The sequence below is a fragment of the Onychomys torridus genome, chromosome 1 (genome assembly GCF_903995425.1).
Source record: "Onychomys torridus chromosome 1, mOncTor1.1, whole genome shotgun sequence".
Classification (NCBI taxonomy): Eukaryota; Metazoa; Chordata; class Mammalia; order Rodentia; family Cricetidae; genus Onychomys; species Onychomys torridus.
Window position 1 is genome coordinate 157,771,362 of NC_050443.1, and position 22,902 is coordinate 157,794,263.

At 38.5% G+C, this 22,902-nt stretch overlaps 2 protein-coding genes across 4 annotated transcripts in view; both read right to left on the reverse strand.

The window, feature by feature from the left end:
- LOC118587260 (cytochrome P450 2C26-like) overlaps positions 1 to 10,965 on the reverse strand; it is a 52,434-nt gene extending 41,469 nt beyond the window's left edge. For both annotated transcript variants that reach the window (XM_036193093.1, XM_036193085.1), the window contains exons 1-3: positions 10,798 to 10,965; positions 7,857 to 8,019; positions 7,530 to 7,679 (exon numbers count right to left, since the gene is read on the reverse strand). In XM_036193093.1, coding sequence (XP_036048986.1) covers positions 7,530 to 7,679; positions 7,857 to 8,019; positions 10,798 to 10,965 — 481 coding nt within the window. The remainder of the gene's footprint in view (positions 1 to 7,529; positions 7,680 to 7,856; positions 8,020 to 10,797) is intronic.
- Positions 10,966 to 14,172: 3,207 nt separating this feature from the next.
- The window catches only part of LOC118587272 (cytochrome P450 2C26-like), a 48,250-nt gene continuing 39,520 nt past the window's right edge, over positions 14,173 to 22,902 (reverse strand). For both annotated transcript variants that reach the window (XM_036193118.1, XM_036193109.1), the window contains 2 exons: positions 15,935 to 16,076; positions 14,173 to 14,354 (listed from right to left, as the gene is read on the reverse strand). In XM_036193118.1, the coding sequence (XP_036049011.1) occupies positions 14,173 to 14,354; positions 15,935 to 16,076 (324 nt within the window). The remainder of the gene's footprint in view (positions 14,355 to 15,934; positions 16,077 to 22,902) is intronic.

Sequence of the window (22,902 nt, forward strand, 5' to 3'; positions counted from 1 at the left end):
AGGCATTGGTATAGCTCCAAAGCAGGGCCTGCTGGCGACCTTGGCTGGCAGCAGCTGAAGGCAGGATCCAAGATGGCGGGGAGCCGGCACTCAGGGAGGAGTGGGAAGGCCTCACTCAGCGGTTTTTGCTGGTCTAGGGGCTAAGCTAGGGAACTGAGACCGGACTAGCTGCTCCCTTTTTCAGGAATGGAACTGTGTAGGCGTCCCCTGGTTAAATGGAACTTTGCAGGCGGGTTTAGGTACCCGCCAGCAGGGGAGGAGGCTGAGGGAGGGAGCAGCCCAGGCCTTTGGAATTTGCCCCACGTGAGCGCCAGATATTGGTGAAATTATTAAGGCCACTCCACGTAGTTAAAAGGGAGGTTTATTTTGTGGCATAACTTACAAATGAAGGGATTGGTTGTAGGGTCTGGCAAAGGTATGGCGCAGTCTGGCAGTGTTCTTTGGAGAACTCTGCTTGGTCTACCTCCTGTGTCCAGCGTCCCAGAACCAAGAGAGACCTCTCCTCTCCATCCTGGGTCTTCCTCTTCCTCCTCCGCCCCGCCTTGTGGGCATGACCATTACCAAAGCCTCAATGGGGGTTGGAACTTCCAGGCCAATGCTGGGATGGCTATCCACTACACACTGTATCAAGGCTGTGCAAGGTGTCACACCACAGGCACTGGATTCCAGAAGCCTGCCCATGGACCAGGGACAGATCCTGATTCCCCTGCCTGGGTGCCCCCCCCCCCAAAGTTTGAGCCAAACAACCATCTTCAGTATCCAGAGGGCCTAGTCCATTCCTATGGGGGCTCCACAGCCAGCAGTCCACAGTTCTTGGGCTTTCACTAGTGTGGCCGGTCATCTCTGCATAGACTCTCATCATGATCTTGACGTCCCCCCTTTTTTTTCCTCTTTTAAATTAAGAGATTTTCTCTTCATTGTATATATCAACCAAAGATTTCTTGTCCTCCCTCCTCCCACTCCTCAATCTTCCCCAACAACCCACTCCCCATTCCAACCTCAATCAAGGCAAGATCTCCTAAGGGGAGTCAGCAGAGCCTGGTATATTCAGTTGAGGCAGGTCCAAGCCCCTCCTCCTTGCACCAAGGCTGCACAAAGTATCTCACCATAGAAACTAGGTTTCAAAAAGCTGGCTCAGGCACTAGGAACATGTCCCAGTCCCACTGCCTTGGGATCTCCTAAACAGTTCAAACTAAACAACTGTCTCTTTTATCCAGACGGCCTAGTCTAGTATCATGGGAGCTCCTTGTATATTGGTCCACAGTTCATGTGTTTCCACTAGTTTGACTAATTGTCTCTGTACTTTTTCCAGTTCTGGTCTCAATATCTCTTGCTCATAGAATCCCTAACCTTTCCTACACTGTTGGTGGGAATGAAATCTTGTATAGCCACTTTGGAAATCAGTATGGTGTCTTCTCAGAAAACTGGGAATCAGTCTTCCTCAAAACCCAGTTATACCATTCTTGGGCATATACCCAAGGAATGCTCAATCATACCACAAGGACACATGCTCAACTATGTTCATAGCAGTATTATTTGTAATAGCTGGAACCTGGAAACAACCTAAATGCCCCTCAACTGAAGAATGGAACAAGAAAATGTGGTACATATACACAATAGAGTACTATTCAGCAGAGAAAAAAACGACATCACAAATTTGCGGGCAAATGGATGGAACTAGAAAATATCATTACCTGAGTGAGGTAACCCAGACTCAGAAAGACAAACATAGTATATATGTAAAGCAAAGGATAACCAGACTGCAACCAACAGTTTCTGGGAGTCTGGCTAGTAAGGAGGACCCTAGGAAAGACACAGATCACCAAGTGATGGAGAATTGGATGAGATCTACATAAGCAAACTCAGTGTGAGGGTGTTAATGTATGGCAATGGATGGGGGAATGAGGGCTTAGGGGAGCGGGAGGTTCAAGCTGGATCAGGAACAGAGTAGGAGAACAAGGAAAGAGATACTATGATAGAGGAAGGCACCATGAGAATAGAAAGAAGCAGAGTGCTAGGGAGGTTCCCAGGAATCCACAGAGATGACTACACCATGGGCTGCTGGCAGTGGTTGAGAGGGTGACTTACTCTGGAGATCAGATGGATGAATACCCTAGCTGTCATCACAGAACCCTCATCAGTGACTGATGGAAGCAGATGCAGAGATTTAAGGCCGGGTTCCATGTTGAGCTCCAGGAAATTTCTTTTTCTATAATTATTTTTATTATTTGAATGCTTCTATTTAAGAGGGTGTGTGTGTGTGTGTGTGTGTGTGTGTGTGTGTGTGTGTTATATAACTGGGGAGACTATTAGAACATGGATCTCATGGAGCTGCCTGATGTGGGCAGTGGTGGCAAACATCTTTAATCCCCACAATCGGGAGGCAGAGACAGATTCATCTCCGTGAGTTTGAGGCAAGACTGGTTTATAGAGTACTCCAATACTCTAGGACAGTCAGGACAACACAGAGAAACCATGATTGAAACACACACACAGACACACACACACAGACACACACACACACATATATGATATGAATTTCCTCAGTGTGTGTTTTAATCTCTCCCACTTTATCTGCAGTTTTAGCAATTAGGTTGTCTTTGCTCTTGTTTAATTTTACTGAACTTTAAAAAAATCTCATTAATTTTTTCAAAGAAAAACCTTTGCATTGCTTCTCTACATTTTTGTTTGTTTCTACATCATTAATTTACTTCATCCTTGATTTTATTATTTCTTGATGTTTACTTTTTTGTTATTATTTTGATTTGAGAAAAACATAGCTCTAGTTGACCAGGAATTTATTATGTAAACCAGGCTGGCCTCAAATTCGTAGATATCTACCTATCTCTGATTCCTGAGTGATAGGATTAAAAGCATGCACCACCACATCCAGCCCTCTTCCTATCTAACTTCTTATGGTATTATTTGTTCATTTTTGTGAAGATTTTTCGGTGCATCATTAAGTTATTAAGTTTAGATTTCTAAAATTTTTGACATACACTAGGTCTCACAGTGCTGGAAGGTGCTATGTGGGCAACCAGAAGAGAAAAGTAATGATCAATATTACTCAGCTATCAACTCTGCAAGTTACAGTAACAACTTTCCTTGTAAGACATAGCAACTGGTGCCACAGTTAGCACGAACACCATGAAAGTTACAAACAGCATTCTTTTTTGATTTAAGAACTGTTCCATCAGATATATCCCATACTTGGCACCATTATCAGGTCAAGGCCCTGTGCCTAGACATATCATCAACCTTGGGGAAGAATCTACTATCACTCTACTAAATGGGCATAGTATTAAACAACTCCAAATAACTTATCATGATATCTATTGATTCATGCATCTTTCAACCCATATCAGCCAAACTCCTATTTGCAGTAGATGACGATTGACACAGAGACCTACGGCAACTCAAGGCACAGAGAAAAAAAAAAAAAAAAAAAAAAAGACAATGGTATGCTCAGCCACAAATAGGACATCCATATCTCACTGCTTTTTCTGAGACTTGGTATTCATTATGGAAGAAGGGACAGTAAAAGGCAGGTGTGGTGGGTGATGGAAAGGAAACAGTGTTTCCTGAACACAGCAAGGCAGCTGCACATGTCTATTTAAAAGAGTTGTGACAACATTCACAAGACCCACGTAAGTTTAAGTAAGATAATATCAAGGTATAGAGACAGTAAGTGGGTACAAATCACACCATTAGTCAAGAAGCTACTAGCACTATTTAGCTCTTGAGACAAGGTGAGTCTGTTTTCTTTAAGAGTATAGCCCCTAGTAAGTCAAACAAAATCCAGAAGAAAACCACACATACATGATATTCCTCAAAAACCATCAGAGAATCTTCTGTTTACAATAAATTATGATGAACACAGAGGATACACAAGGTAAAGGTACAAAGAATAAGAGATTGCAAAATTTTCATTCCTAAATATAAATGATGTACTGTACCTTTTCCCCAAAACACTCAAGGATCATTGAAGAAGAGGGGGCAGAGAGTATAAAAGCCAGAAGTGGTGGATGACTACCAAAAAAACCGGTGTCTTCTGGGCACAGCAAGGCAGATGCACATATGAACTCACAGAAGTATGCACAAGACCTGTGCAAGCTGAGCTGGGTTCCTGGGGACTGGCTGTGTCCCAGGGCCTGGGTCCTAGGGGCAGGAATCTCTGGGTGGGAGAACAGTCACTCACCTCTTTTGAATGAGAGCTGACAGAGGGCTGACACATCTGACAGAAGGTTGGTCTCCAGAATATATAAAGAACACAAGAAACTAGAATTCAAAATACCTAAGAGTCAAATTTTTAAAAAAAAGGGCTATAGAGCTAAAAAAGAATTTTCAATAGAAGAATCTCAAATGGCTGAAAGACATTTAAGGAATTGCTCAACATCCTTAGTCATCAGGTAAATACAAATCAAAACGACTCTGAGATACATCTTACACCTGTCAGAATGGTTAAGATAAAAAAACACTGAAGCAACTTATGCTGGAGAGGATGTGGAGAAAGGGGAACACTCCTACACTGATGGTAGGAATGCAAGCTTATACAGCCACTTTGGAAATCAGAATGGTGGTTTCTTAAAAATTGGGAATCAATCTCACTCAAGACCCAGCTATACTACTCGTGAGAAGATACCCAAGGAATGCTCAACCATACCACAAGGACACATGCTCAAATATGTTCATAGCAGCATTATTTGTAATAGCCAGAAACTGGAAACAATCTAGATGCCCCTCAACTGAAGAATGGATAAAGAAAATGTGGTACATATACACAATGGAGTACTACTCAGCAGAGAAAAACAATGACATCATGAGGTTTACAGGCAAATGGATCGAACTAGAAAATATCATCCCAAGTGAGGTAACCCAGACTCAGAAAGACAAACATGGTATGTACTCACTCATAAGTGGATACTAGTTGTAAAGCAAAGGATGCCCAGACTACAACCCACAGCACCAGGGAGGGTAGCTATTAAGGAAGACTCTAGGAAAGATACTGGGATGGCTCAGCAATGGAGAAATGGATGAGATCTACATGAGCAAACTGTGTGTGAGTTGGGGTAATGGAGGGCTAGGGTAGGAGGAAAGAGAGCTTAGGGGAGTGGAAGGTTTGAGCTGCATCAGGAACAGCATAGGAAAACAAGGAAAGAGATAATACGATAAATGAAGACATTATGGACTAGGGAGAAGCAGAGTGCTAGGGAGGTGCACAGGAATCCACAAAGATGCCTCCACCATAGACTACTGGCAATGGTTGAGACTGTGCCTGAGTTGATCTCAGTGACAGTTGACCTGAGCTGACTGTGGAATTTGTGGTTGATATTTACTCTGTTGATTGGATGGCTGAATACCCCAATTGTCATGATAGAACCCTCATACAGTGACTTATGGAAGCATATTCAGAGACCCAAGGCTGAGTTTCAGGAAGAGCACCAGGAATCCAATAGATGAGAGACAGGAGGGATTATATAAACAAGAGATATTGAGATCATGATTGGAAAATATACAGAGACAGCTAGCCAAACTAGTGGCAACACATGAACTGTGGACCAATTACTGAGGAGTCCCCATGGTACTAGACTAGGCCCTCTGGATAAGTGAGATAGTTGTTTAGCTTGAACTGTTTAGGGGGCTCCCAGGCAGTGGGACTGGGACCTGTCCCTAGTGCATGATCTACCTTTTTGGATCCCACTGTCTATGGTGAGATACTTTGCACAGCCTTGGTGAGAGGACAAGAGGCTTTAACCTGCTTCTACTGAATATAACACGCTCTGCTGACTCCCCATTTGAGATCTTGCCTTGGAGGAGGTGAGAATGGGGGTGGTGGTGGGGCAGGCTGGGGTTGGAGGAGGGAGGACCAGAAAATTTGTGGTTGATATGTAAAATGAATAGACCATTTCTTAATAAAACTTAAAAATGAAAAAAAAATTTGTGCTAGCCAAAGATAGAAAAAATGGAGATGGAAGTTGTGTATGATGTTCTACCCCTAATATAGGTGTTATTGGCAATCACTAGTTTCTAGAAGAGGAAGGGTCTATTTTCTCTAAGAGTATAGACAGTGATAAATCACTCATGAATTGGTAGAAAGTCACACATACTAGAATATTTGAACAGCACAAATTGGCCTTTGTAGAAAAATTTACAAAAAAATAGGAAGAAAAGGTAGGTAGACATGGGAAGAATTGTAGGAGGGAGAATGAATATGATAAAAAATGACAACTTTGTAGAGCCAGTGAGGTGATGGGCCTTAAAAATGTATTTACTACCAGGTTTCCTTGACCAGCATAATTATTTACTACATTCTGAGTCATATCCTTATATGTATAGGTATGTGTATCTACCACCCCTTATTAAAGAGATCTCTTGTTACAGCAAATGGAGTCCATCCTAGAAAGTCACCATTGAACATAATGCAGACACCAACAGACTATGAGATCCCCAGCCTCAAGAGATACAAACACATCACAGCTCCTGCATCTATGACTCAGGAAACATCACAGAGGAGGAGGCAGAAAGATTGTAAGGACCAGAATATCAAGAAGTCTGCTATAAAACAATCTCTCCTACAATTGAATGTAAACCAAGACTGGAAAAATAGCAAAGTCAAATGATGTGCTAATGTGGAAATGGAAAATTTTCAGAATCCTTCCCCTAGACAGGGAACTACACACAACTAATGACTCCTGGGGTAAGAATAATTATCCTCGCCAAAGGTTAAGCTTTCTTATTGGTTGTTCAAGAGCAGAATGGTCAGCTCTGAAATCATATGTATGATATCCAACAACAAAGAGTACTCCAGATGTTGTGTATGTCTGTGTGCATGTACATACATATATATAATTTTAAAGAAAAAAACCCATCAACTTGAGAATGGGAAAGGTATGAGATGTGGACAAGGCAGGGCATTCGGGAAGGGATAGAAGGAGCAAAAGGGAGAAATTAGGTTATTCTGTTTCAATTCAAACATATTTTTAAACAAGTACTAAATTCTGAAAGCAATACCAAAAATTTTATTAAAAAAAATATGGGTCAAGCACAAATCAGGTTTGGTGGATTTAAATAAAGAGACAACACAAAGTAGGGTAGATAGGAAAGTGGTATGGATCTCAGAGGTGTTGGTAGGTGATCATGATCAAAACACATTGAATAATATTTGCAATGTAGTAAAAGCTTTTAAACAAATAACAATATAATTTTGATATCATGCTATAGCTCCCACAATAATTAGTGAAAATTCTATTATACTCAGCTAAGAAATGAAAGCCATAAATCACATCACTGTTACCAAAGACTGTAAACATTGGCCTATAAGAATCCATATACTGCCCAGTTAATTTGCTCAAACCTTGTAGAAATATGCAGAAACATATGTAGAAATCCATAGTTCTGCAGCTCAGCAGAAAATTAACATGAAATTCAGTTTCTGATTTAAAAACACAGAAAAATTTTAGAAAAGATATGATCAATGTGACATACAAACATACCTAGACTAAGATATAAATGCATAAACCTACACTTACCATTGGTTTTCCTCAGTTCCTCCACAAGACACTGTGCTTCTTCTTGAACACGGTCTTCAATGGTCCTTTTACCCATGCCCAAATTCCGCAGAGTCATGAGTGTAAAGCGCCTTGTCTCTTTCCATCTGCTTCCATTGCTAAAAGCAATGCCTAAAGAAATGGTAAAAACACTAGAAAGAGATTCTGGTAACAGATGAGAGATCTGATGGATGGTAACCATAGAGAGGTCCAAAGTGTATCTAAGGAAGAAGTTCGGCCCCTCTTTTTGGTCTTCACTTTCACTATAAACACTGTGCAGCACTCACATGAACATGCACACTTACTTACCGAGGCCTTTAGTAACTCTTTCCACCACTGGGAAGCTTCCTCTTCCAGCAAACTCCTCCCCATGATCAATCAGAGCTTCCTTCACTGCTTCATACCCATGCAACACCACAGTGGGCTTCCTGCCCAAGTACAGGGTGAACACAGGGCCATAGACTTTTGAGAACTGAAAATAGGAAAGAAAAATGTAAATATTAGCAAAAAAGTTACTTTAATCTCCATAGAGTCAACCTCATTCACACTGATATTATCCTTCACTGTATTTTAATAATTTTTATTCAGGCAATACTCAGTTTCAAATGGTTCTTAAGCCTATTTATATCACAATATTGTGATAATCAGTTATTGATCGCTTACAGTGCACCATATAATGGCTCGGGGCTTAGGTAGTTGTTACACAAAGACTACAGCAAATTTTCACATCAGAACACTCAGCAGGACACTAGCCACCATAACTCCGTGTAGGCCACCATCTGCCTAATGACTGACCCCCCTCCTTCAAAGCCTGACTACCCTACCCACAGTCTTCCCTCCCATCCTGCCCCATCCTGCCCCAGTCCCCCAACTCAGGCAGAAACATCCTGTACAAACACAAGCCAGTCCACTCTGACATACAGAAGTCCAGCCTATGGGTGTGGAGACCTTGTACTCAAATATAGGACACTCCAACAAGAAGAGCAGAGAAGAAACAGAAACCAAGAAACAAAACACCCATACTACTAAACCCATACTACCATATTTACAGATTTTATGCTATGCATAAAACTTCTGATGCCATATTTACAGGTTTAGAAAAACAACAGAGGACTTCATATGGGACCACAAAGAACCAAGAATAGTCAAGGCACTCCTAAGGAGTAAAAACACTGTTTGAGGTGTATAAATACCTGACCTCAAATTATATTATAGAGCTATAGTGATATAAATAGTCTGGAACTCACAAATATATACAAGTAGACCAGTGGGATAGATGAAATGATGTAGAAATACAGCAAAAAAAGCTAGGCCCACTTAGTTTTGAAATGTAAATTTGTAAGTCAGAATCAAATTACTCTGTTGAGCGGTCCAGATTTGTCAACTGCTACTACAAACACAGAGTGGGAACCACAGAAGCTGCAACACAGGCATGCAATATTTCTTGGAAAAACAGGTACTTCTCTGGCCGCATTCTTACCCCAGACTTAGGCAAATATTAAAACTGGATATATATATATATATATATCACCAAATCAAATCAATTGTTAACCTGAGAAAGGGCCCCATGGGTAAGGGGTATTTACCCTAAAACCGATCCTTAGGGGGTCGTTGCCTTGTGTGGTGCCCCATTTTCCCGCCAACCTACTAACGGACTACTTCTCACAGCCCCATCTATCATAGTTGTACTTCTGTGGGGAGTTGCACATAGATCTGCGAACACCCTTGTTTCCTGGGCAAACATACCAGTCACCAAGCTTTGCTGCAGTCTCTGCTACACTGTTAAAGGCCTTAAGAATTTGTTGGAGGTCTATTTTCATCTCCATCAGGCATCCAATCCGGTATGGGCCAGTGAAGGATGCAGTGCTTAGAATGACATCAGTGGCCGCAATGGATAAGGTCCAAGTGGTGTTACAAAATAGAAGAGGGCTAGACTTGTTATTTTTAAAAGAGGGTGGCCTATGCGCGGCCCTAGGAGAAGAGTGCTGCGTCTATGCAGATAACTGGGATCGTCAGAGACACCATGGAAAAGCTCAGAACCAGGCTGGACAAAAGACAAAGAGAGCAGGAAGCCCAGCAGGGTTGGTTTGAGGGATGGTTTAACAGATCCCTGTGGATGACGACCCTGGTGTCCATAATTATGGGTCCCTTGCTTATTTTACTCTTGCTTTTAACTCTTGATCCATACATTTTAAATAAGTTGTTGCAGTTTATTCAGGAAAGATTATCAGTTGTACAGGCTCTTTTCCTAATTCAGCAATATCATACTCCGAGGGGTATCAAGGTACTGTAATTTTAGGATTAAAATCTGTCCAAAAGAAAATGAGGGAATGACAGACCCTGAGCCTTCAGGCCTACTCCCCATCCCTTGGGAATGAGGAACTAAAACTTGTACTAAAAGCAGAATTGCTAAACTATTGTTCAACCACAGTTAATATTTCTGTTAAGATTATTGCTCAACCGTAGTTAAGATATTACTATGTTCCGGGAAAAACAACTGTAACCTTTGACCATACCCTGATGTGTAAAACCCCCCAGAAGTTCTCAAAAAAAAAAAAAAAAACCCTCAACAAAGCCTAAGGTAACCTTTAAAGTAACCAATCCTGTAGAGCCCCGCAATCTTATGTAAAGCTTATGATTTTGGCCTATAAAAATTACATGTGACTGCAGTTTGGGGCTTCTCTTACTCTGAGAAGGGGAGATAGCCCGTTTGTACAACCACCTGAATAAACCCTCTTGCTGCTTGCATCGAAAAAAAAATTACCAAATATGCTCAAAGTAGGCTTCTTTCTTACATGTCTTGTTTTATTCCATGTCTATTGGTATTTATTTAAATTAGGCAACTGTCTGTTCTTTAGAGTCCAGCATCAAATAGATAACCTTAGTAAAAATGTACATCTAAAGTTCTGAGTTATTGAATAAAATATTACTCACTATTGAAATTCAACCAAAAATAATGGAAAATGTTGCTTTTGGGGTGTTTTTTAAGGTAGGAAATAGTCAAAAATTTTGCAAGAATTTTTATTTCATAAATATAGTGAAATGAATATCTTTTCACCTGAATCCTTGTTCATTACTGAATTCCTGACCAGATACAGCTGTAAACGTCATGAGGTACACAACACTTTGCAAGAGTTTTGACTTTATGATTATTTATAGCATATTTCCTCTTATGCTAGATTTTCATTAAAGTAGCTTTTAATTTATCTTCTTTATCAAGGTATTGGAGGAGCAAAAAGAAAATACTTACATTGGTCAAGGATTGGCTGATGTTCTTTGCATCTATCTGGAGGAAATTGCCAATAATCGGGAGAGGAGTGGGACCAGGAGGGAGCTTGCTTCTCTCAGACCTCTGTCTCCAGAGTGAGAGGAGAAGCAGACAGGAGAGACTGAGCACCAGGACTACGACTGGATCCATGGACACCCTCCTCACTGATACAGCTGTGATCAGCCAGCATGGAGCTTTTATAACACTACCTGCTGAATCAACATGTTTCTCTTGGGTACATCATTGACTGATCAATCAGATAACTTTTTTTTTTTAAATCAAATAACCTTCAAAATCTCTCTCTCTCTCTCTCTCTCATAGACTTTGTCCTTTTGATAGAGAAAAATAAGATGCTCTTTATCCTTGTCCTTCTTTACAGTATACACATTTGAATTTCTGGTTTAATGGTACTGATTGGTGTGCAACTAGTGCCGATAAAAATAAACAAACATATTTATAATGTGCAACTATTCTTGAGAAGCAATAGGTTAATTTTGAGATGGAATAATACTCAACCTTTACAAGCTCAGATTAGTGGCCAAGTAGGAATTTATGACTTACAGATAGTTTGTATATTCTATAAAATATATTTATTTTTTGACAAAGTCTTACTATGCAGCTTAGATTTACCTCAAACTGCCAATTCTTCTGCTAAATTGACACAATAGCTAGAAATATATTTGTGCAGCACCATGGTCATGCATATTTAAAATATTCCTTTGCTACATTAAACATTTGGACATATTTTGTTCAACAATGTAAGCCTTATAGCTCATTATTTCACTCTTTGGCTGTTTATTAAACTGGGATAACAAAACAAACCTTTCAGTCACACATCTTAAATCAGAAGATATATATATATGACACTTAGACAAAGAAAGTTGTTTCTTTTTCAGTGTTATGTAATTCATCCATGAAAGACCCTTTTAAAGGGAATGAAGCAGAAGGAACTGTCAGTGTCTCACAGCTCATAGCTGGAAGAACTTAGAAATTAAAGAGACTGTCTAATGGGCATATTTACTCCCCTGGCTATATCATAGATTCTTAAAGAAAAGTATTAGAATTCTCCTGTCCCACAAGTGCTGTTGTAAAGAGAATAAGCACAATAGTCTATAGAGACAGTAACAATAATTGATATGATCTGAACCTCCACAAATAGCACTGCCAAGCGGGTACTAAGTATTCAAATGCTCTAACCTATGGGGATATTTCTAATTTAATTCACATTTCTTGCATTTTGCCCCCTCCCCTGAACAAAAGCATTCAGTTTCATGATGCCCATCACAATTTCTTGACTGTGCACTGTGTCACTATCCTGATCATAATCATTAACATTCACAGTAAACATAAATCTAGTTAATAATTACATCATCATTGTTTGAACAAAGAAGCCAGAAAAGTTTGCTCAAGTTTTGTAATCTTGCTCAAAGATTACAAAAAAAATAGCTACAAAAGGATCTAAGATAAACTTCCATAACACAAAATCATGGTTTTCCTAATATTGGCAATGAAGCAAGCAATAATTTGTTGCCAAATCATATTGGTCTAAAGTCCCAATGAATAAATTTGAATAAAAAAGTCTCAGCAGATTTCTTTTCAATTAAGTAATACTTAATTTGGCATATTTCTAAGTCAGCATGATACTTTGGACTAACATTTCCTGTTTTTTTTTTTTTTGTTGTTGTTTTTTTTTTTTTTTTTGAGCTGAGGATCGAACCCAGGGCTTTGCACTTGCTAGGCAAGCACTCTAGCACTGAGCTAAATCCACAACTTTTCCTTTTATAGAATATAAGAATCAAAGAACACTTAAAAAGAGATGGGCCTCTAAGCTCTACTGGTCTACATTTCCTTTCTTTTTAAATAAAAAACCTGTTGGTGATGCATAGAGTATAACAAGTCATTGTAATTCAATCCAAATAAATTGACTCTTGGGAAAACATTTTAGTGACCCTTCATTACATTTTTTTTTGTTAAGTTGTCTCTTCTTTCATTGATATCATATAATTTTGGTATTTTTATAGAAACATTACTAGTGCATATTCATTATACAATTGAATAGATTCCATAATGCCATTTTTATTCCAGTATAGCATGATTGAGACATTGTGAACATCCTTTCTTTATCATGTTGATGCCTACTCCTCTTTCTCTTCTGAAATACTCCTCCTTATTCTATGGCTAAGAAATTGCTCTCACTCAAATAAAAACAAATAATTTATTCTGGAATCAAATATGCAGTACCATGGCTTATAAAACTGCAAACTGTTTTCCCCAATACCTTATTCCACCATGGGAACAATTTCAAAGAAAACCATAAATGAAGACTTTGTCAAATGTATCAATGGAAGCATTAGGTAAGGTGATGACAAAATGTGGAGAAATCTAAGGTAAAAGGCCTCAGATGCTTGCTGACATTCTTAACATTTTGGTTAGTAGAAGCTAGGAATCTATTTATATATTCAAAAAAATACCAAATAGTCACAAAGATGATAGGTCATATAAAGATTTGGAAAAACTGCTAAAAATAAAGCTGAGATGGCCTGAGGTCATCTGGTTCTAGACTTGCAAACATTCAAGCCTCTTCACAGCACTGAAGTTCTTTCCTTTTCCTTAGAACATACAAACATTTATTAAAAACCTGGACTCAATATTATTATTTTATCAATTAGAAGAAGTTGTCCTAGCTTGTTTTCTGAGATAGTGTTTCCCACCAGGACACAAGGCTCACTCTTTAGGCTGGATTGGGTGTCCAGCAAGCTCCCAGGATCTCCCTTTCTCTCTTCCCAGTGTTGGTATAACACGTACACACCTCAAAGCGTGGTCATTATACATATGCTGCAGATTGGATTTAGGTCTTCAGGTTGGTGTGGCCAGTACTATAGTGAATGAACTTTCTCTAGCTCCCTACCTTGGATTCTCTGTGGTTCACAATATGTGTACCAGTGTGATGTGTTGTGATCTCTGTTTTCTTTCATTTGTTTACCTGAATTGTAAGCAAGTCTAATAACAGGTATGTAAATCACATATATTAATTATTGAGAACATGCAGAATAAAAATGACCAAGAATTATCTTACTATATTAGTTATTTCACAAGAAAGTTCTATTTTAACTCAAGGCCAGATACACAGCACAAGGGATAATAACACTGTTCCAGAGAATAGAAAATAGCAGTGTAATTGTGCAGTGACTCCAGAAATTGCAAAATGGTTGACAGGTGTTTCCTGGGTCTTGACAGAATGAGAATACATGAGAGGGAAGGAAGGACAGCTTGTCCCTGATCAGAAGAAGGTGGATGAAGGTCTGGGAAGCAGATTGCAGAAAACACCACAGCCTGGGCTAGGAATTCTGATCTTCTTTAGACAGGAATGAAGCAGATCTTGTAAGGGGGTGGCAGAGAGGTTAATCCATTGGCCACTGGGGTAATGTTGATGTCCTTAGTGTGATGCAGCGATTTCAGATTAAAGGTCTGTAAAATGGTGGTCAGGAATAGAAACAGCTCCATGCGTGCCAGGCCCTCTCCTGCACAAATCTGTTTTCCTAGGGGGAAGAAAGTCAAAGGAGATTACTATTCTCATTTGTAAATGTAAGAATCATTGTACTTGTAACTGACTCAGGAGACTATGAATGAAAGGTAAGTTATTGAATTGGTGGGTTGATGAATGGCTGCATGAAAGGACAACTATTTATGCAAATAAAAAACAGGGAACAAATTTGTTTGTCAATTAACCTACATTAAGAAACACATTCTTCAAAAATACATTTTAGCTAGGTATGGTTATTCACATCTGTAATCAGACTGCCTAGCGGACTGAGGAAGAGGGATTCTGTGTTCATTATCACAAATAACAAAAGCAAGGACAGAAACTGTACATCCAAAGGCACCATACATACTGCAGGTGTGGGTTCAATATCCATTGTTCTCATCATGAATGAGAACGAACAGGGTTTGCTATAATCTTTGCAGAATGTCCTGACACATCTACACATCTCATGATGATCTTGAAGTTCCTAGAATTCTGAACTGAATAAAAGTTCTCTGATCCTATGGTTCATGAACTTTTTTTTAATGGTGTGAGATTTCTTTCAATAATTTTCCATTACTAATGCATTTTGAGGCAGCTAGGAAGTCATTTATCAGAATGTTACTCCATTTTTGCCTTAATATGTAAGGTTTGATATATAAATATATATATATATATATATATATATATATATATATATATATATATATATATATCCTAATTTATCCACAATAACCCAGAGATCTGGGGTCTTTCTAATTGCCTTAGTCCAACTGAAATATGACAAGTATTGTTCATTTATGTGTTTACCATGTACACTTGAGGCTCTTTGGTAATTTTCAGTATTTTGGAGACCTGTAATTGCATACTTGAGCATGGAGATGTGTCATACAGCAAACAAAGCCTACAATGTAAATTATGATGTCTCCATTTTCATGGTGAATGAAGTGTAAATGAAGCTTTTTTTCCCTTTGGTACTTCTGTGATGTAGCTAAAGGAAGATTAAACACACTCTACTCTTCAACTTTCTCAATTTTCAACAATGATAACAATGAAAGCCTCAGTTTCATAGCCTGACAGGGAAAAAATCTCTTTATCATCACAGTGCATGGATATTCAGAGTCATACTCCACATCATTACAAGTCTACTGGCCATTAGGGTACCACTCATAGTTGGAAGGTATCCTGTGTTCTGCCTGGTTCAAAAGCCCCTCATCCCCAGATAAACACACAGAGGCTTATATTATTTCCAAACCATGGCCATAGCAGGCTTCTTGCTAGCTAGCTCTTATATCTTAATTTAATCCATAATTCTTATCTATGTTTAGCCATGTGTCTTGGTGCCTTTTATCAGCTATGCCTTGTCATCTTGCTTCTTCTGTGTCTGGCTGGAGACTACTGACTCAGCTTTCCTTTTCCCAGAATTTTCCTTGTCTGCTTATACTACTTGCCTGGCTACTGGCCAATCAGCATTTTATTTCTCAACCAATCACAGCAACATACATTCACAGCATACAGAAAGACATCCACAGCAGCCACTGTGTAAGTCTCCACAGATTCTAATGTCATTGGAGCCATGAAATGAGCTTCTATTACCTGCTGAGAAAGGCATGAAGTAGTCACTCTTTTTAAAGTTTCCATTCTTATCTAGGAAGTGTCCAGGGTCAAATACCTCTGGGTTGGGGAATTCCTTGCTGTCTTGCAGGACTGATGACAGTGATGTTATTACTGTTGTACCCTATAACAACACACAGAGAACAATCAAGTTACAAAGAAATTATAGAGCTAAAAGACATTAGGAAAATAACCTAGTTCACCTTCTGCTCCACAGTCAGGGGCAAGTACAAAGAACAGCAGGTCAATTTCAACACACAGAGCAGGTGAACAAAGGGAAGAGGTTGAGGCAAGGCACCGTGGTGTGGCTAAAGTGTCATCCAGTGAGATTTCACATGAGTACTTGGACTAAACCTTCCTAGTGTCTTCTTCCTTTCTTTCAGATTGGACTCATGCTCCTCTGACCACCGGCTGCTCTAGCTATCACATCTTTCTACATACCCCTCACTTGAATCAGGATTCAGATGGAATAATTCATTGAGTTTTTAATAGAATATGAGACCACCAATTGAGTACAATAGGGAAGATTTGGAAAGACAAATACCATTCCTTTTCTTTTCTCATTTACAGAATCTGTCTATATATCTCTGTATTTATATAAGGGAGTAAATGCAGGGCTGTGTGCCAGAGTAGATGTGTGCAGTAATATATGTAATCTATCTAGCTATATGAATGCACAGAGTCTAACACAGAAATCCATATATGTGTATGTGTGAGAAAAGCAGGATGAGGACTCTTTGAGAGAAGGAAAGAAAGGAATGGAATGGAGAGGAGAGTGAAAAAATAAAAATAAATAAAATAAGATGAGGGTAAGATGATCTGGTGGCAGCTAAATCAATAAAACTTCTGAAGATACATGGAAATTGCTGGGAGGAGGTGCTGGCAAGTTCTGTTTAAGTAGTTCACAAACTAACCTCATATCCATTCAAAGTTTCTAGGAATGAGCTTTACAAAGCTTTTACAAGGATGACAAACATATTATAATGTAGCTTAACTAAATATGTTTAAAGTTTTAAAGCTAAAAGGAATATTATTGACATATATAAATTGTGTGAAAATTAAGAGTTAGTGTCAATAGATAGTGAACTGTAGATGTAACCAGCTTGCTAAATAAGAAACACAGAACCAATTGCAGAGGTAAAAATCACAAGGTCAGAGCAAGAGCGGAAAACCTTACCCTTCACTGCTTCTGCTGTTCTTCCTCTCCACATGAGAGCTACCTCTGTGTGTCCTATCTTTTTTATAGATTTTCTGTTCTGTTTTCTCATTGGTTGTAAAGTTGTTGTTAAGGGTTAGGAAAAGGGCTAGGCAAAAGGTGCTTGTTTAAAAAAATAAGAAAAAGACAATTACTAGTTTTAAATAATTTATATTGGATTGGATTGTTTTATATTGTATACAAATTATTATTATTATTGAGATTGAGATTGTTAGACTATGCCAAATTCTGAAGGTATTTGAAGATTACCTATCTATCTGAAATATCTCTGTGTATACCTAGAAGACTTAACTAACATGGCTACATATATGATTATCATAGATGACTAATTATTAATCTATTTTTAATTATCCATTATAATTTTAAATGAACTGTACAAACATAATACCTGAAACTAGAGTAGAAATATACACACAGTATAACAAAATTAACTTTAAGTTTGTATCAATAGACTAAAATCTACACCAATGTAAAACATTTTAAACAAGTTGTTGCTCTTTAGAAGTAAGTTCCTTAATCTACCCTTTCAGACTATTATATCTATGTCATTGAACCTATTATATTTATAACCAATTGTTTACACATTGGCCATGACTGCTTCTCCACTGCAGTGAAAGAGTTTCTGAAGGGACAGCACAATCCTGTTGGCCTAGAAAGTGTCAAGTCTACCAGAACAATTATAACAAATATCACTGCTTCCTTCTTATCCTGTCAGTGGCTTCAGTCTGATCAAAGAAATCACTTATACTACTTGTCAGAAGAGAGAATCACCTGTGAATTTGTGAATATTTCTCCACCACATTATTTCATAAAGGAAAAAAAAATGGAATATTCTACTTGGCTAGATTCAAAAGAGACCAGCCATCCCATGACACAGCAGCAGAAGGATGAAAGTATACAAGTTTATATGATGCAATACTTTCCTCAAACTAGGCTCTAATGCCAAGGAAACTAGAGAAGATATGTGCTGTGGGATGTCTTTCTGTATTCTTTGAGTATGTGTGGCTCCCATCAGATACTAAATAAAGATGTTTTGGCCTAAGGCAAGGAAACTTACAGCCAGGGGTGAAATCCAAGCAGAGATACAAGGAGAGGAAACGCAGAGTCAAGGAGAAGCCAGCCACTGCCAAAGGAACAAGAAAATGCCAGTAATCTGGTAATACCACAGCCCCATGGCATAGATTAAAAATGGGTTTATTTAAGATGAAAGAGTTAGCTAGCCAGAAGCTAAAGCCATAGGCCAATCAGTTTGTAATTAATATAAGCCTCTGAGGAATTATTTTATAAGTGGATGCTGGACCACTGATGGGAGAGATTTGTCCAGACTGTGGGCCTGGGCAGGACCAGATAAACTTCTGGCTGCAGATATGTCACTCTTTTCTTGTGCTCTATATACCATTTAGGTGGGTCTAAGCACATAAACAGAAACACATTTTGTATATTAGCCATAGACATCAACAATCTTAACTCAGGAGGGTCCTGTAGCCAGAGCAGACTGGCAACATAATCCATATACTAAGTCTATTATCACAAAGCAAAACCCACTGCCACTGGCAAAGCTAGTTCTTTCATCTCCACATGATGTTAGTAACGAACATAACCAATATCTTTTTTGTCCCAACCCTACCCCTAAAAATACAGGACTGCCCAGTAGAGAGCAACTTTATCCTTTCTGGATGAAGTCATTAATACAAAGATTCTTCATTTTTCATCTGTAATATCTCATAACCAATGAGCAGTTTTAGATGCTTGCAAAGTAACTGGCCACAAAAATGAACTAAGTACAAACAGAACAACATCAGGGAACATTTTCAACTTAATTTTATGCCAACAGCTCTGTTTTAATAAAAAAAAAAACCTAAAAATTTTAGGGAAGAAAACTTATGGGCAGAAATTTCTTTACATAGAACTATAAAACAACTCTTAAAAGGTCTTATTAATAATAAAAAACCCAAAGCCAGATATTGGGGCAAAACCTGAGGATCAGAGAAACAGAGCAAGCCACAGCCAACTTCACCTGGCCAACTCTTCAGCCCATCCTGTTTCCACCAATCTTCAGTCTAAAAGCCTCTGAGTCCTCACCCTGGAGAGTCTCAGTTGAACTGCTGCTTAGTTCCTGTCTGCTCTCATTTTGTATACCCTTCTCCACTCAGCCATGTCACTTCCTTGGATTAAAGGCATATGTACTTATCAAGCAAAGGCATGGGATCTCAAATGCTGGGATTAAAGGAGTGTGCCACCACTGCCTGGCTCTGTTTCCAGTGTGACCTTGAACTCACAGTGATCCTGAAGGATCTCTGCCTCCCAAGTGATTAGACTAAGGGTGTGTGCCACCACTGTTTGGCCTCTATGTCTAATCTAGTTACAGTCTCTGTCTTCTGATCCCTTGATAAGTTTATTAAGGTACACAATATATTGGGGTACACATATATCACATCTCCCCTTTTCTCTCTAAAATAATGATTAAGGTTATAACTAAAATAAGAAAAACTATATACAAAATGTACAATAAGTATATCCAATATATACATTCAAGAACTACATTAACAATATCCAGTCAATTAATATTTGACAAACTCAAACAAAAACTCCATTATTCACCCTATTTTGGTGAATCCAAAATGTTGTACCAAAATGTAGTACACTTTCTATCCTAACGTGTATTACCAACACAAAATTACCTTTTGATGTCTTTCAAACGTACACACTTTACACTCTTTAGTGAGTTTCTCTTCTTAATTTGTTAACAAGGAAAACTATAACTATAACTATCTAGTCTTCAGTTTCCTCAGAGACCAGAGAAGGTAATAATATTACCTAAGTGAACAGGAAGTACAAACAAGCGACTTCCAAAAAATGTGAGAAATGATAGGAACAGCTGGCTTCCTGGACAGTCACCCAAAATTCCTTGGCAACACTGGGCCATTTCTTCGGCCTTCAGGCCTAGCATCTGGCAGACTCATTGGTGTAGTAGGATTTTCTAAAGAGCCTCCCTACCTTGTCTTGGCAAGGATTGGCAGTCCTTTCTTTTATGTTCTGCTTGTCCAATTATACAACATACAGTCATCACTCAAGGTAAGAGCACTTTCTTTCCCAATAACTAACTTTTGCCACAATGAATGTAAACCCCATGAGGAGTTTGTTCAATGTCCATTATCTTCTCTGAAGTACATTAGTGCTGCCTGGAGCAGACATTACTCATTGTCATAAAAAAGAATGTATGTTATTAAAATATATCTTAAGTGATATATTCTGTAGATCTCTGAAGTGTTTGAAGATGACCTATCTAAAAGATATTTCTGTTTGACCTTGACAACATATCTAACATAGCTACAAGTTCAATTGTAATGACTAACTTTCATTTCTTTATATCCTAAGTGGTTTGTGAAAATAACTTTCAAGGATTAGCAATTAGCATTAAATTGTTAAATAAACTGTATAGGTACAATACCTTGAACAAGATTAGACATATATGATCACTATTTTCTAATATAATCATTCTCATATTTGTATCAATAAATGTAATTTGCATACAATATACAAAAATCCAATCAAATGTAAGATATTTAAAACTAGTAGTTGCCTTCTAAAAGTATATACAATAATCTCCTTTTTAATCTTATAATATCCATATTCTCTCTTTTTTGAAGTTCATTCAATAATAAACCCTTTATTCTATCATTTATATATCTTTTTTGAGAGTAGATTCAATAATCTACCTTTTATCTTATATCTATAGCCTCTTTTTACGCTTCAGAGTAGTAGATTCAATAATCTAACCTTTATACATCATTTCTATATCTTTTTTTTAGAGTAGACTCAATAATCTGCTTCTTATCTATATCCTCTTTTTTTTTATTTTCCTTTTCAAACAAGAACCTCAAATCTAATTTTCCTTGTTTCTCTTTTTTGACCATTAACAATTAACAACTTTTAACAATGTTAACAATTAACATTAACAAATAACCAATCATTGTAAACAATGACAATTATCCACAATCCTTTGAATGACAAAAAACCACCCACCCCACTCTTGGAAATGTGGGCTTTGTGTTCTTAAAATTAAATTCTGCTGTTTGGGGTGATGGCATCTTTGGGCAATCCTGAAAAAAAACATTTTTGGGTTAGTTGCCAAGTCCTGGGAGAGTTAGCTGTATCATTTGTCCAGTCTCTGCATAATGGAAAGTGCAGGGCCTGTCTCAAGCCCTTGCTCATATAGTCTGTGAGGCTGGTTCATCTCAGCTAGCCATCTCGAAATTGTCTTGAGCAGTTTGTAGTCCAAAGCCAATATTTGAGTGGTGTTTGTCAGCATAGTGGTATTATCATCATACTGATGGAATTGTCATGCAGGGATCTCAGCAAACCAACTTGAAATTGTCCTGAGCAGTTTGTAGTCTAAAGCTGACCTTCAGGTGGTGTTTACTCTGTGCTTTGGAGCAATATCAGTTGTATCTGTGTCAAAATCATGTCTCACAGCCAGTCCTTACATTTCAATACAACAGGTTCCATTCCTCTTCTCCAAGATATTCTTGATTTCCAGTCTCTGTGAGCAATAGCTGGCTTTCCTTGGGTACTAATAATCTCCTCGTGAATATGGGCAAGACCGCTTGCTCTTGACAGAGTGAGTTTGATCATCTCTTCCACTGTAACTGTATATTTATTCAAGTAATCAAACAAAAGAGTCCATGCTCATGGTTATCAGACATCAGTCACAGCTGAGTCCATGTGCTATTGTCTTTGTTGTCTGCTGCTATAAATCCTAGGATGTTTTCACGGTGTGACATCCAAGTCTGATAAATCTCTGCCTTTGAGAAACATGAATGTTCTTCTCTAGAACAGATTATCTTCACAGCAATTTTTTCTCCCCACCACTTGCTTCATCAAAGTTCTGCAAACCAATCTTTGGGAATGTTTTCTTATAGTACAATGATCCTAGCAATTGTTCTTTGAACAAGCAGAGGTAAACTTTTCATCCCCATTAGCAGCATTGCTGATGCTACCAACACAATGAGAAGCAGGTGGCAACGCAGGGCAGCAGCTGCAGCCACCATGGTCCTGCTGCCACCTTTAGTGGCCCAGCCTTGCCCTGGCTGCAGCTTCTCCTTAGCAAGCCTCCCAGGTTGGCCTCGAACTTGGGATCCTCCTGCCTCCACCTCCTTCAGCATATCTTACCTGAGTGTACCACCACAACCACTTGCGTGCAGCTCAGGCCTGAGCTAGGGACTATAAGGCCACAGGCAAGCGGCTTTTTATTGAATTTGTGCCTCAAAGCAAAGTGGGATAGAGAAAATACATTTTACATATGTGTTTATAACATATACAGTCAGTGATCAAAGGTAAACAATACATAGCACCATGTAATAGGTGCAGAGAACAATCTTGAAAATAATGTACAGATTTTTTTATGAATAAAATTCATTTCAAAGTAAAATTCTGTGTTCCTGGGTCATGCTCACACACAATAGGCTCCACAATAAAGTATCTCTTATACCATTAAAAGAATTAGGCCAAAAATGTTCATCTGATCTACACAACTATCAGTGTATTCCAAAAATATCAAACTTGATAGGGAGATATTGAATTTACAATCCTTCATCCTAATCAATAATGAGACAAGTGATGCCCATTGCACCTGGGTCTGTTCATCATTATACTGCAATTCATCAAAATGAAGAGAAACTATGACCACAGGAATATGAAAAGTACATAGGAAAGTATTAGCCCACATAACAAC